Below are 14,282 nucleotides of genomic sequence, written 5' to 3'. Positions count from 1 at the left end.
CCCAGGCCCTGCAAACAAGCATCCCCAGGGCAGAACCCCCAGCTCTGCTCGAAGAGGCCACACGGCTCCATGTCCCATGGGGTCCCTGTGGGAACAGGTTACAGTGGGCTGCACACTTTGGTAGTACCGCAGATTTTGCGGTGACAGAGGGGCAGGAAGCAGAGGAGCCAGCAGTACCAGCATTCCCTGTGCCCTGGGTGAAGCATGTTCCTGCTTTCTGAGGCAGACAGTGCTGCCCCTTCCCCTGCACATTCACTCCCCTTGATCTCGCTCTCTTCTCACTGAACACTTCCAGAACAGTGGCTCAGCAGGGAGCTGAGCACAGACCAGAACCAGCCCCTGCCCAGCTCAGCAGCAGCAGCTCCCACTCCCAGGGAAGCCACACTGGTGACAGCAGGTCCTGTGCTCTGTGGGCAGGGAAAGGCTGAGCCGGGGGCAGTGGGATGGCAGCTGGGGTCCTTTGGCCACTTGAGGAGGGACATGAGTAGCTGCCAATGAAACAGGAAATGAGCGGAGAGACCACAGAGCCTTTTAAATGGTGTTATTCCTTACAAAAACCAGCCCTGCTCCTCCGCAGACACTGGCGAGGGGAACAGCAGAGCCCCAAGTCCCTGGGCGAATATGTTCCTGGGGGGATGTCCTTGCGTGGGATGTCCGGCGTGGCGGGGGCTGGCAGTCCATCAAAGGGGCATGCCCATCCCAGGTCCACCCTGGCTGTTGTGGGCAGCACCAGGTGCTCACTTGTGCTTGGCATCAAGGAACTCCCTGCGGCCCTTGTCACGGCCCCCAAAGCACCGCACCCTGTGGATGGCCTGGAGCTGCTCCTCAATGGTGGCCTGGATGTCCACCTCGTCAGGGATGTGCACGTAGCGGATGTTCCTGCCAGTCAGAAAGAGCTCATCCAGGTGGGACACGGTGCCCTGCCTGTCCGTGAAGGTCACCTCAGCCAGGCGCACGTTCATGAAGGCGTCCACGCTGGTGACGCGCCCCGCGGCCGCGCTCTCATCACGCAGCTCCACGGTGGTTACGTGGCCGCGCAGGCCCTGCAGCAGGATGACCAGGCTGTTCTCGGAGATGGTGCGCTCCTTCACCGAGTGGCTCACCTCCATGGCGGCTGCGGCGGGACAGGGCACGCAGGGCTGGGGACACTCGCCTGCTGTGCCTCACACGGACCAGTCCCTTCCCATGGGCCAACCCCTGCACAGTCACCTGCCCACAGATCAACCCCTGCACGGGGAGCAACCCCCGCACACACACCTGCACACAGATCAACCCCCGCACACACACCTCCACATGGAGCAACTCCTGCACACGGAGCAACCCCTGCGCACGGAGCAACTCCCGCACACACACCTGCGCACGGAGCGACCCCCGCACACACACCTGCCCACAGATCAACCCCTGCACACGGAGCAACCCCTGCGCACGGAGCGACTCCCGCACACACACCTGCGCACGGAGCGACCCCCGCACACATACCTGCCCACAGATCAACCCCTGCACACGGAGCAACCCCCGCACACACACACCTGCACATGGAGCAACTCCTGCACACGGAGCAACTCCTGCACAAACACCTGCACACAGAGCAACTCCTGCACACGGAGCAACTCCTGCACACACACCTGCACATGGAGCAACTCCTGCACACGGAGCAACTCCTGCACACACACCTGCACATGGAGCAACTCCTGCACACGGAGCAACTCCTGCACAAACACCTGCACACAGAGCAACTCCTGCACACGGAGCAACTCCTGCACAAACACCTGCACATGGAGCAACTCCTGCACACGGAGCAACTCCTGCACACACACCTGCCCACAGATCAACCCCTGCACACGGAGCAACTCGGGCACAAACACCTGCCCACGGATCAACCCCCGCACACACACCTCCACATGGAGCAACCCCTGCACACGGAGCAACTCCCGCACACACACCTGCGCATGGAGCGACCCCCACACACGCACCTGCACATGGACCAACTCCTGCACGCCCACCTGCACAAGGAGCAGCTCTTGAACACTCCCCTGCACGCGGACCAAGCCCTGCACACACACCAAACCTCACACACTCGCCTGCACACACACATCACCCCTTGCACGCTCCCCTGCACATGTATCACCTGTCACACGCCCACCTGCACACGTACTACCCCTTTCACACTTACCCGCACGTTCATCTGCACTCATACCACTCCTTGCACTCCCCTACACACTCCTACCACCCCTCACACACCCACCGCACGCCGCCCCTCTCCCCAATCTCTCCCATTCTCCTCGCCCACCCCCCTGGCACACCGCCCCCGGCCCCCTGCACGCTGGGGCGCTTCGTGTCCCCCTCGCACTCTCCCTGCACCCTCCCCCTCCCCCCCCCCCCACTCGCTGTCCCTCTCCCAGCTCCCCCCATTGTCCCCGTGTCCCCTCCCCTCCGCACACCAGGGCCCCCCCCAGCGCGCGCGCCCCCCGCGCACTCACACGCCGGCGCCTTCCCGCGCGCCCGCTCGCGCCGCCCCGCCCCCCGCGCACGCGCGGCCCCGCCCCCCGCCCCGCCCACGGCTGGAAGAGGCGGGGCGGCCCCGCGCGCTCCCCCCGCGCGATGTCCCCATGTCCCCGTGTCCGCGTGTCCCGCTGTCCGCGTGTCCCGCTGTCCCGATGTCCCCATGTTCCGGTGTCCGCGTGTCCCGATAACCCCATGTCCCGCTGTCCGGCTGTCCCGATGTCCCCATGTTCCGGTGTCCGCGTGTCCCGGTGTCCCCATGTCCCGCTGTCCCCGTGTCCCGCTGTCCGCGTGTCCCGCTGTCCGGGTGTCCCGATGTCCCCATGTTCCGATGTCCGCGTGTCCCGATAACCCCATGTCCCACTGTCCCCGTGTCCCGCTGTCCCGGTGTCCGCGTGTCCCGATAACCCCATGTCCCGGTGTTCCCGTGTCCCGCTGTCTCCGTGTCCCGGTGTCCCGGTGTCCCGCTGTCCCCGTGTCCCGCTCAGAGCCCGTCCATCAGCGCCAGCAAGTCCTCGCCCTTCTCGGCGCTGCCCGGGCGCGGCTCCGCCACCTCCAGCTCCCCCAGGATGCGGGACAGCTCCGCCCGCCGCCCCGGCTCCTGCGGGACAGACACCGCGCTCAGCCACCGCCGGTGTCCCCACGCTGCTACCGCGGCCGGGACTGGGCTGGACTGGGACGTGCCCCTTCTACACCCAAGTCGGCTAAACACTTGCTCTGGTATTTGTCAGGATTCAAGTTTTCTTAGTAAATAATCACCAATTCCACTGTCTTGGCAGAAAGTTGGCCATTACTTAGTTATGAGCTTAAGTGAAATGGGAAAAAATGTATTTTTAAGTCCCTGCTCTGGGTGAAACACAGTCCTTAGCAAGGCAGGGATGGTGAGAACCAGTGATGTGAAACATGTAACATACCTGCGTGGCTTCAATGTTGATAACCTTGTAGGACAACTCCTCTGGTCTGGTCTGTGCCGCGTGTCTTGATTAAAAACATGAAAAGAGTGGTTAATCCCATGAAGATGTACAAGGAAGTGATAAAAATCAGACTTCATGAAGCTCCTGTAGGCACAAATGATGCTCAGAGGATGCTCATAGGGCCAGACTGGATGGGGCTTGCAGCAACCCGGTCTAGTGGAAGGCGTCCCTTCCCATGGCAGGGTGGAATCAGAGGACCCTTAAGGTCCCTTCCAACCCAAACCATTCTGTAATTCTATGAAGTCTGAACAATGCCGCTCTTCCTCCTTGGCAAATTAATGTGTTCACCCCAGTTTGGAGGCTTCTCCCCATCCTAAATTTTTTTGTTAAGTGTAGAAGAGCAGGAATATTTCTGTAGCTGAGATTAAAAGCAGGTAAAAACATCCTGCTAAAAGGGCTGAAGGTATGTTTCTGTCCCTCCAGACAGATCCCAGCCAGCGGCATTTGGAGCAAGGCTGCATCACAGGAGACATCTGGAGCAGGATAACAACCTGCTGGTCTGACCCTAAAGCTGTTGAGGGCCAGCTTTGGTCTCCAGGGCTCCCCACAGGGCACCCCAAACCCAAACCAAGAAGGACTCCAGCATACTCTTCCTCCTCGTCAGTCGTGAACAAGTTCAGCCGAAATCCCGTCTCACCACCAGCGGGTTTCTGGATGTCCAAACCTCCCAGCAGCCGGGCCAGAAAGTTCAGCTCTTCTTTAGCAAGAGGGTTGGGGACAATGTTCTCCTGCAGGAAACAGCAAGGGGCCCGCTGGGCAATTACCTGGGAGATGGGGCTGCAAGGAGCTTTGATATTCTATACATGTCCTTCAGAGGGATATAAACACATTTCCCTGTTGTTCCTGGGACAGATTGTGCAGATAACCAGTAATCACCAGCTCGATATTGGAAATGGTTGCTTGGATTTATAGATTCAGCACAAGATGCTTTTCCAGCTAAATTGGACAAATGAGAAATCTGTAAAGCAAACTTTCTGTTTTCTGAGATTAAAATGGAAGCAAGCACATCCTTGCACAAGCGTGTGGATTCTTTGGGAAAATGTGCCCTTCCCCTGGCTTCAAAGGACTGGGGAGGATTGCATGAGGCTCTGAAAACAACAGAAAAGCTTCCCTGAACTTATCCCGTATCGAGAGACTAAGAATTTGGCCAGTTTAAGCAGTGATAGGTACAGGATGACACTGACCTTCGCCTGGGATGCCAGCTTTTTGGATGATCCCGACATATGTGTCTCCACTGGCCGGGTCACACTGTACCTAGAGGGGAAAACACATGGGGAAGAACAGCCTGTTACTGGGACGAGGTACAGGAACCAGAGGGAGCAGCACAGGATGCAGGATTTTAGGATATTTTTCTGAAGACTGAACAATGGCAATGAGAAGTTACAGCTCAGTGTGGTGCCACAGTGAGGCATTAAGGCGTGTGAGGGACAAAGCTGCAAGAAGGAACATGGGTCTCTTTGGATGGAACATCTACATTAAGGCAAACGTGGAGAACAGAGAGGATTTCTTGACTGTGGTTACATTAAATCCTATTTCACATAAAATGTGGCACCACGTGAGAACATTCTTTCCTCAGCTCCACTGCGGACATAAATCAAAGTTTTACTGTTTTCCACAGCTCTTTAGACACTGTCCACACATGTCCTGGTGCAGGGCAGCACCTTGTAACAAAGTCAACCTGATAATTAATAGCAAAAGAGGCCAAAGATGTGCTTCAGAACAGGGCTGAAGATGTGCTTCAGAACAATCCATCAGCATTTGGTTCAGGTTTCTACATATAACAAAAATTACTTACATATTTGTTCCAAGTTTGAGGACTCTGTCTCCATAAAGCTCAAAAGATCCTTCCCTTTGTGGAGTAACGTAATTCCCAGCAGTGGTGAACTCAGCCCTTCTAACTTCCACTCCTTTGTGATTGAATATCCTTAAAAACAAGGCATTATTGAAACATTTAGTAGTTTTAGTCCTGATTTTCAGTACCTAGTTCCTCTGCTTCCTGCACAAGGGGAATAAAACTCTATTCTGTACATTGGTAAATGCCTGTTACAGGGTAAGTTACTAACAGCTAATTTACTGGGATAGAAAACTCCAGAAGCAGCTCAGCATTTCACTGCTGGGTGACTTAGTCCCAAATCCTGCCCTTTAAATAGTGTTTACTGGAGGTTCAGCTATCCATGCAACAGGAATGGCAGTTTGAGCTGAATTCCTGAGCCCTCTGGAATGAAATGCTCCTCCCTGAGCAGCCCCACACATGGCACCAGCTCACCTGATGAGCCCTGGGACCTCCGTGCCCCACGGGACAGGCCCTGAGATTGGCAGCACAAAGCGACCGTTCGAGTTTTGCACTTTATCCTTCAGAAAGATGGAGACCTGCAAAAGGACATCACAACATCACACCTTGGGGAAAACCTCTGCGGACCTTCCCATCCAAATTCCCTGAAATCTGAGCTTGAGCCTCTCTGCCCACACTGGAGAAGGTTTCCTAGAGCTCTTGATGTGTGTAAAGGGATGTATTTACAAAGCCAGTGATGCGGAATTGTGGTCCAGAGGATGGGCACACTGATCTAACATTAAAAAAACTGTATTAAAAACTACATCCGGTTTGTGCATGTGAGTGTGATCAATTTATTTAGAGAATATCAAGACTTCACGCTCAGGTTTCATATCAAGTTTCTTCTAAAAGGAAAAATGGATTTATCAATCAGCAAATCATACTAGTAGAGATTCCCTTTTTCATAGTATTGTGGAATTATTCAGCATTATTGTAGTAGATGTGCTCAATTTGTGAAATTTGAGTGTAATTACAAGCACATCAAGATGACTGAAAAGCACAATTAACAAACCCAAACCTGCAGTGTTTATAAGCAGATCCCTTTGTACTCCAGCCCCAAACTCCCTGTCATTCTCCCTGCCTAGCTGTATTGGGCTCTTACCCTGATGTGCATATCCTGGAAGAAAATGAGGAGTGTTTGCCTGATGAGCTGGAATTCACCATCAGAGAGACAGTTGTAGGTCTGGAAAAGGAAAATCATCATGCAACGGTTTACAGGTGTTCCATGTCCCACCCACGAAAAGGGGGAACAAGAATATCTGACTATTCTGATCCACAGTATATACAGCATATTCTGATCCACTTGCAGGGGGAGCAGAGATGCTCTAAGAGGGCTGCTGGTCATTATCAGTAATTACTGTCACTAAAACTCTGATTTAATTTCTGCTGAAATCAGTGGAGACTTAAATCAGGCTGAATAAGCAATATATTGATTTAAACTGGACCAGTAGAAAAATAGCACTTGACTCACAGCCCTCCCCAATGTAGTAATTCATCTCTAAGATGATGAAAGAGGTAAAAACCCCATAAAATCAAACCACAGTGTGTCCCACCCTTTTTCTGAGGATTCTTACTTCGATCAGCTGCCGGAAGGTCTCATCCACCTGGTTCAGAATGCCAGGGGAGTCGGAGATGAAATCCTTGATGGCATCCAGGTGGTTGAATGTGACCAGCAGAATGTCCCTGGGCCGAGGGCACAGCAGCACTTGGTATTTGAAGGCCATAGTCATGAGGTCGTACAGCTGCAAAGGAACACGGGAACGTTGGTCCTGTCACACAGGAAACTTCCCGGGGATGGAGAGAGGGATTCAAGCACTCAGGCCAGCACCTGCCTGCGGCACAAGGAACCATTTTAGCTCCGTTTCCTAAAAAGAACAAGACCTCTGCAGTCCCATCCCCAGCCTTCTTGCTGGGTCTCCAAAGTCACCAATGCTCAGGTGAGGTCACACCTCGAGTGCTGGGTCCAATTCTTGGCCCCTCAGGGCAAGAGAGATACTGAGGGGCTGGAGCGTGTCCAGAGAAAGGAGTGGAGCTGGGGAAGGGGCTGGAGCACCTGAAGCGACTGAGGAAGCTGGGGGGGTTCAGCCTGGAGCAAAGGAGGCTCAGGGGGGCCCTTGTGGCTCTGCACAAGTCCCTGACAGGAGGGGGCAGCCGGGGGGGTCGGGCTCTGCTGCCAGGGAACAGGGACAGGAGGAGAGGGAACGGCCTCAGGCTGGGCCAGGGGAGAGTCAGGGTGGACATCAGGAAAAATTTCTCCATGGAAATGTTTATTAAACATTGGAAGGGGCTGCCCAGGGAGGTGGTGAAGTCCCCATCCCTGGAAGTATCCAAGGAATGACTGGATGTGGCACTCATTGCTCTGGGCTGGGTGACAAGGTGGGGATTGGTCACAGGTTGGACTCGATGCTCTTGGAGAGCTTTTCCAACCTCAGCGATTCCATGAATTTCAGCAGCACTGACACCTGGGGGGAGGGCTCTCTGGTAATCCCATTCCTACCATTTTTTTCAGAATTGGCTGCGGATACACTGCTTGCAGGCAATAACTCTAACACCTGTGCCTGCAAGACAGTGGGTGTCAGTACAGAAATACAGATGTTTATCCACACCCACAGAAGTGTATATTTTTAATATATATGAAAACATCTGCTAAACTTAAGGAATGCTTAGTGAACTTGTTCAAATCAAAGATTTAGCTGTTCAGGCAGAAATACTCAGTTCTGAGGTAGCTGATGCCACCATGGATTTTCTTGGCTGAGAACCATTTTCACAAGGAAAGCTGTTCCAAAATGCTTCAACATGGTAAAGCCAAAGGTTAATTATTGCAACAGAAACTGCTGGAGCGCAGCTGGGAAGTGCAGCAGAGCCAGGCCAGGTGGCAGGTCTGTGTTACCTTGTCCATGCTGGCCTGGTTCAGTCTCATGATGGAGGTGTGAGCCAGCCGGTCGTACACAGTGCGCAGGGCTTTCTTGGAATAGAGATCCTGGGGTTTGAATAGCTCCTCCATGAAATTTTTCTTGAACATGGCAGAGATGATGTCGTTCATAACTGCAAAGACAAAGAGGCTCTGTGGTTTGCTGCAGAACAGCGCGTTCCTGGTCCACCCCAGCTGCAAGGTTCACACCAGGGTTACCTGTGCAGAGCAGGGACAGAGCACAACAGGAGAGGGGGAACAGCACCTCCGGATCCAGCACTTCCTCAGTCCCACCTGGGCTAAACCAGCTGATGTCCCCCAGGGCACAAATGCCACGTGAGCTGAAGGCAGCAGTCCCTGTTTCCCAGTGGGAGTAAGGCTGGCTTTGTTGTTCCGGTTTTACAGCTATGCCTGGCACTTTTAAATAATGCTGCTCTGATGTGCTGTTATCTAAAAAGGCTGCAGTTCTGCTTCCCAAGGAGACTGTTTTGCATTGTGGTAGATCTCTGCAGATTGCAGCTACATGGCTGTGCCTGTTCCTCGACACGCTCTGACACTATCAGTCTATTTTTTAACTTCTCAATGGAAGCTCCTGCAGGGCTCTCTGTAATCTTTATTCAAATGGATTAACACTGGCAGGTATTTAATAAAGCATTTATATCCCTGAGATCTCTATCAACCCATTTATGGCTCTCACAGCTGAAACTTCTGCAGGCCCTAGAGTTTCAAATGCAGAACTCCAAACTTCCTGACTTGTGGTTCATTTTTTTCTGTGTAAATTTAGCCATGGAACTGTTGTGTGACTTACTGAAGAGTTCTTAGAGCTCAGGAGTGTTGAGGGTGAGAGCTGTGCTCTGGTTATTGAGCTCTTAATACAAACAAGATGGAAAACACAGTGCAGTGGTTCAAGCAGATGCAGCATCTGAGCTTTTGTGCTGGATCTGCTCCTTTTATTATCTCCCTGATACTCTAGAGTTATCATCAATAAACATTTATTTCTCTAACAAAAAAAAAAAGGTAAATTAATACGTCAGGTCACAGACTACTGTACAAGTGTGGATTTTCCTAAGCAAATGACTGTTATGAAGCCTACAATGCCAGACAATTCTTGTGGATTTGAAAAATCTCAGAATAAATAATTAAAAAAAAAAGGAAAAGGAGAAAAAGTGAACATACAGAGAGTGGTAGTGACCAGTGCTTTGAATTATTGCCCCAGTGATTCCCTGGGGGGTCAGACACCTGGCTTTCCACACCTGTCCTACACCAACAGACAAAGGTAATTTCCCTGTCATTTCACCTCTTCCTAGAGGATTAACTCCCTGGGCACTGCTGGGAGCCTGGGCAGGGAGAGCTGTGTTCCAAGGGTAAGAGCCTCCTGAGGTGATTCTCTCTCCTCCCTAAACCTGCTGGTTACAGGTTCCTCATGCACTGGTCACACACAGCTCAGCAGCCCCTGCGCTGAACCTGACGGGGCTCCCTAGTCCTGGTTTAAACACCCCAAAACCACAGACAGATCTCAGCTCCTGAGCAGTTTGGATCATGAATACACCTAATTGCAAACAGGAAAAAAATTCCTCCTTCCTCCCTTCTTTTCAAATAAACTGGCCATAAAACAATCCCTACTTGCAATCCCAGGCAGAAATCCCCTATTTTTTTGTGGAGAAAATAAAATATATTAGTACTAGTAGATATTAGTATTTAGTTAATTTTGCAGGGAGTCAATTAGGACAAAAATAAGAACTTCTGCTTTATACTGCTATCAAGGAAAATATTTTTCAGCTGCTCGTGTGTGCTGCCCACACAAAGACTTCTCCTGTCTTTGGAGAGTCACAAAGAACTCAAGCCACCAGGAGACAAACATGTCCCAGTACACTGATTTCTCAACAGAATTGAAGGTCTGTGTGAACCATGGGCATAAATTATCTTCTTAAATTAAAACCTCTTGTGTGGGCTATAAAAAGAGCTGAGAAAGACATTAAAAAATCACAGTAAAGGGCAAATTTATAATAAATCTCTCACATGTTTGATAATGAAACAGCAAAGGTCTCAGGGGGGCCCTGGGGAGCTGCTGCTCACACCAGTGTGGCCATGGCAGGTGACACAGGAGCACTGGCCCAAGGACATGGCACAAGCAACACAGAAAAAGCAACTGAGCAGACGGGGGGGGTCATCAGCTGGGATGAGAGGAGGGACACCAGTATAGCCAGTGTGATGGACAGGACTGAAGCTGGGGGTGACGGTGCCTTTGGCCTCCCCACGCCAAGTCACTGGTGACAGGCAGCACGTGTCACCTGCTTGGCTGGGATGCATGGCACGAGACTGGAGCTACGCCTGGGTGATGCTGGTGCTTCCCAGAGGATGCTTGGGGCAGCAGAAGGAACATTCCGAGTTGTGGACAGTCACAGCCTGTGTGCCACAGGCTCGTGGCTCCTGAAGGAACCATGTCACGGCACCATCAGTGACAGCCCCAGGAGGTGACTCCAGGACCCTCCCGAGATCCTCCGGAGCACTGAGAACAGGCAAAGTGTTCTCTCTCACAGGAGAAGTGATGGATCAGCCTGGGACCTGCCCCTGAGCCACCCCTGTCTCGCTACGTCACGGCTCTGGGCGGCTCCTCGTTGTTTTGGATGGGATGGAATCTGTTCCTAGACTTCTGAGATGTTAAAGGCTGGGAAAAGGGTGTGCTTGGAAACAGGATGTAATGGTAGGAAAAAAGCTGGGGCAAGCTCCAGGACACCAGTGTTTACCGTCAACAAATATCAAAACCTACCAATGATGCTTATTTTGCAAAACTTCAATCACAACCTTGATCTCTCTTAAAAAAGGGCTGCTCAGAAGGACCCTGTAAATTCTGCTCATGCTCACAGAGCAAAAACCTGAGATTCAAGAGATTCATTTCTTCATTCCTTAGCACAGCCCTTGCTGGAGGCTCCTGTTCCAGGGCAGATTCCAGAGGGAAACGCGTTCACACCTCGGCTGCTCCCCTGCAACACCCGAGGGCTCAATCCCTCCCAGGATCACTCCAGTCAGGGTGAGCTTGGCTGAGGTGTGGGCATCTGCTCCTTGGGGATCACTCTTCCAGGTGACCACCAGCACAGGTGGGTAAAGCAGCTGGGATGGGAATGCCTTTGATCATCCCTGGAGTTCACCTGTCCAAACCTTGAGCAATGAATTAGACAAAACCTTAGAAAAATGGAATATACCCAATATTCCTGCATTTAAGCAGAAAAACGACCTGCACGATGCTCACACAATTACGTGCTTGCATGAAAATGACAGTAAAGAAATACAAATACCATTTTTGCAGGCAAGACCACCAGGATAAAAAGTTTTGATCCATTTATAGTCTTGGTTAAATTAACAGCTGATTTTTGAGGCCATACGATTTTAAGATATGGTCTGTTTTTTCACTGATTTACGGTCAAAAGTGCATTTAAGGACCAGGTGAGCATTACTGTTCATTTGTGACACTGACTGAAGGCTGCAGGAACAGCCTCAGGTGTTCAGGCACGATGAGCCCCAGGTGTGCACGTGGGGTTGGACTGGTGCATGCAGCCAGCAGTTACTGTACCTCGTTTCCTGTCCACATCTGTCCATTCATCTACACGAAGCATATAAAACAAAACAGCAGTTCAAGATGTAAGAACAAGAGTTGTAAGGAGAAGAAAAGAAATAAACTAAAAAAAAAATAAAAGAAAAGAAAAAATAAGCTAACTAATGGATTTTGTCACTTCTCATCAGCATTCAGCACTGAGCATTCAGCACTGAGCATTCAGAATGAGAACCTCACCCTCCCCTTGGACAAAATCCTGCTGCTTCAGTGCACATCAAATTTTACCCTTTGCACTGAGCTTGGGTAGTTTTCAGCTGTATTTTGCCTTACAAGTAACCAGTATTTGAGAGAACAGCTTTAAGCATCAACAAACACCTCAGTGTGGATGAACCACATCTCGGTGAAATTAACACAACAGTTTTTTGGAAGAAAAAACAATCCATGTGTGGACAAACTAAAACAGTCCAATTCTCCTGCTGAGATGCTCCAAGATTTAATTTAGCTAAAATCCTAAACTTGTCCCTGTATGAACAGCAGTAATCTTCCCTCAGATCATTCCCTCATCAGGACACACATGAATAATTACAAGTGCCCCCTCACAAACAATACAATAATTACACTGTGAACCCTTTATTGTTTAGCACTTCATAAAGGACAGGCAGAAGGGATAACAATACCAAGCTCATATCAAGTTGGTTCTTTATTAAAACATCCCAGAGCTTCCCGAGGCACATTCCCCATCCCCTGACAGAGAGATGCAAGGACTTGTAAAGTAAAGCTGTGGTAATTTGCAATGGTAAATACAGAGGTGCTTGGCTGTGAGCTGGAGTTTCGTGCCCCATGTGAAGGCACGAGGCTGTCTGTACAAGGATTTTGGCCAAATGGGATTGTATAAAAGCCAGACAAGGGTTTCAGGAGCCGTATTGGTATTTTAATTTCACAAAACTGCATGTGCTGTGTCTGCACAAGGTTTACAAATTTATTCCTGGAAACTCCTTCCCACTGCAAAGCAACCTGGTCTGCCCAAAAACAGTCCAGGACCTCGGCTGACAACCAAATCCTGAGTTATTTTGAGTCCAAAAGTGATTTCTGAAGCTTTAACTCCCGAATTTAGCACAGAAACACCGACACGGACTCCAGTTTCTTCTTCTGTGTCAGAAACTCCCAAACCAGCGTCAGCAACACCTTCGGGCTGTTCTTACCACAGGAACTTCACCGAGCCGATCAACGCAACGGGCTGCGCTTCCAAGGGGAGACCACAAACCACTGAGGGCTGATTACTGTGATAATTACCGTGGTAATTACTGCGATGGAGCCCTGAAATCGGGGTAAGGAAACTCCTGCCCCGGAGCGGCACTGACGCCGTTAGCTCGCAGCATCCTCCGCTGACAGCAGCGAGTGTCCCTGCGTGTCCCGGGGCGGCACCCCGGGAACCGGCACCGCCGGGCGGAGCAGCCCGAGCCGCTACCGGGGAGGCGGGAGCGGGGGCAAAGCCCTGCCCGGGGGCACGGGCGGTGCCGCCAGCCCGACACCGCCAGCGGCTCCCCGGCGCGCCGCTGGCACCGGGACACCGGGAGCGGAGGGACCCGTGACCGGCCCGCGCCCGCCGCTCACCTTTGCGCGCCTTCTCTCCGGGGATGCTCTGGGCGCGCAGCCGCTGGTCCAGGATGTAGAGCATCTCCCCGCCCAGGTTCAGGAACAGCAGCGGCAGCGTCCGCGTCGACATGGCCCCGGCACGGCCCCGGCACGGCCCCGCACCCGGAGCGCCGCCGCCGTTGCCCGGCAGCCGCGGGGCCAATCGGGGCGCGCCGTCTTGGCCGGCCGGGGCGCGCGTGCGCATCGTCCACGGTGCGTGTTCCCGTCAGCCCGGCCTGAGTGTGCGCAGCATCCCCGGTGTGTGTTCCCGTCATCCAGGCCTGAGTGTGCGCAGCATCCCCGGTGTGTGTTCCCGTCAGCCCGGCCTGAGTGTGCGCAGCATCCCCGGTGCGTGTTCCCGTCATCCAGGCCTGAGTGTGCGCAGCATCCCCGGTGCGTGTTCCCGTCATCCAGGCCTGAGTGTGCGCAGCATCCCCGGTGTGTGTTCCCGTCATCCAGGCCTGAGTGTGCGCAGCATCCCCGGTGTGTGTTCCCGTCAGCCCGGCCTGAGTGTGCGCAGCATCCCCGGTGTGTGTTCCCGTCATCCAGGCCTGAGTGTGCGCAGCATCCCCGGTGTGTGTTCCCGTCAGCCCGGCCTGAGTGTGCGCAGCATCCCCGGTGTGTGTTCCCGTCATCCAGGCCTGAGTGTGCGCAGCATCCCCGGTGTGTGTTCCCGTCAGCCCGGCCTGAGTGTGCGCAGCATCCCCGGTGTGTGTTCCCGTCAGCCCGGCCTGAGTGTGCGCAGCATCCCAGTCCGTGTGCGCACCGTCCGCGGTGCGTGTTCCCATTATCCCAGTCTGAGTGTGCGCAGCATCCCAGTCCGTGTGCGCACAGTCCGTGGTGCGCGTTCCCGTCATCCTGGTCTGAGTGTTCCCA

General features: G+C 52.7%; 2 protein-coding genes across 3 annotated transcripts; both read right to left on the bottom strand.

Annotated features, from left to right (window-relative positions):
* Positions 1–526: 526 nt before the first annotated feature.
* Positions 527–2,518, bottom strand: LSM10 (LSM10, U7 small nuclear RNA associated). The gene is made up of 2 exons (XM_048327353.1): positions 2,481–2,518; positions 527–1,114 (listed from the first exon to the last, which is right to left on the bottom strand). Exon 2 carries the CDS (start codon positions 1,107–1,109, stop codon positions 738–740), a length of 372 nt encoding a protein of 123 aa, XP_048183310.1. The 5' UTR covers positions 1,110–1,114; positions 2,481–2,518; the 3' UTR covers positions 527–737.
* Positions 2,519–2,601: 83 nt separating this feature from the next.
* Positions 2,602–13,808, bottom strand: OSCP1 (organic solute carrier partner 1). 2 transcript variants are annotated; one of them, XM_048327357.1, is made up of 11 exons: positions 13,386–13,808; positions 11,790–11,819; positions 8,198–8,352; positions 6,882–7,049; positions 6,410–6,490; positions 5,743–5,846; positions 5,272–5,400; positions 4,661–4,730; positions 4,065–4,204; positions 3,417–3,480; positions 2,602–3,103 (listed from the first exon to the last, which is right to left on the bottom strand). In XM_048327357.1, the coding sequence occupies exons 1-11, from the start codon at positions 13,609–13,611 to the stop codon at positions 2,987–2,989; spliced, it is 1,284 nt and encodes a 427-aa protein (XP_048183314.1). In that variant the 5' UTR covers positions 13,612–13,808; the 3' UTR covers positions 2,602–2,986. The 2 variants fall into 2 exon arrangements, with proteins under 2 accessions (XP_048183314.1, XP_048183315.1); XM_048327358.1 differs by lacking the exon at positions 11,790–11,819 and having other exon boundaries at positions 13,386–13,576.
* Between the last annotated feature and the right edge of the window lie 474 nt (positions 13,809–14,282).

The sequence above is a fragment of the Corvus hawaiiensis genome, chromosome 23 (genome assembly GCF_020740725.1).
Source record: "Corvus hawaiiensis isolate bCorHaw1 chromosome 23, bCorHaw1.pri.cur, whole genome shotgun sequence".
NCBI lineage: Eukaryota > Metazoa > Chordata > Aves > Passeriformes > Corvidae > Corvus > Corvus hawaiiensis.
Note: the sequence above shows the minus strand (reverse complement) of the source record. Positions and strands in the feature narration are given on the sequence as shown.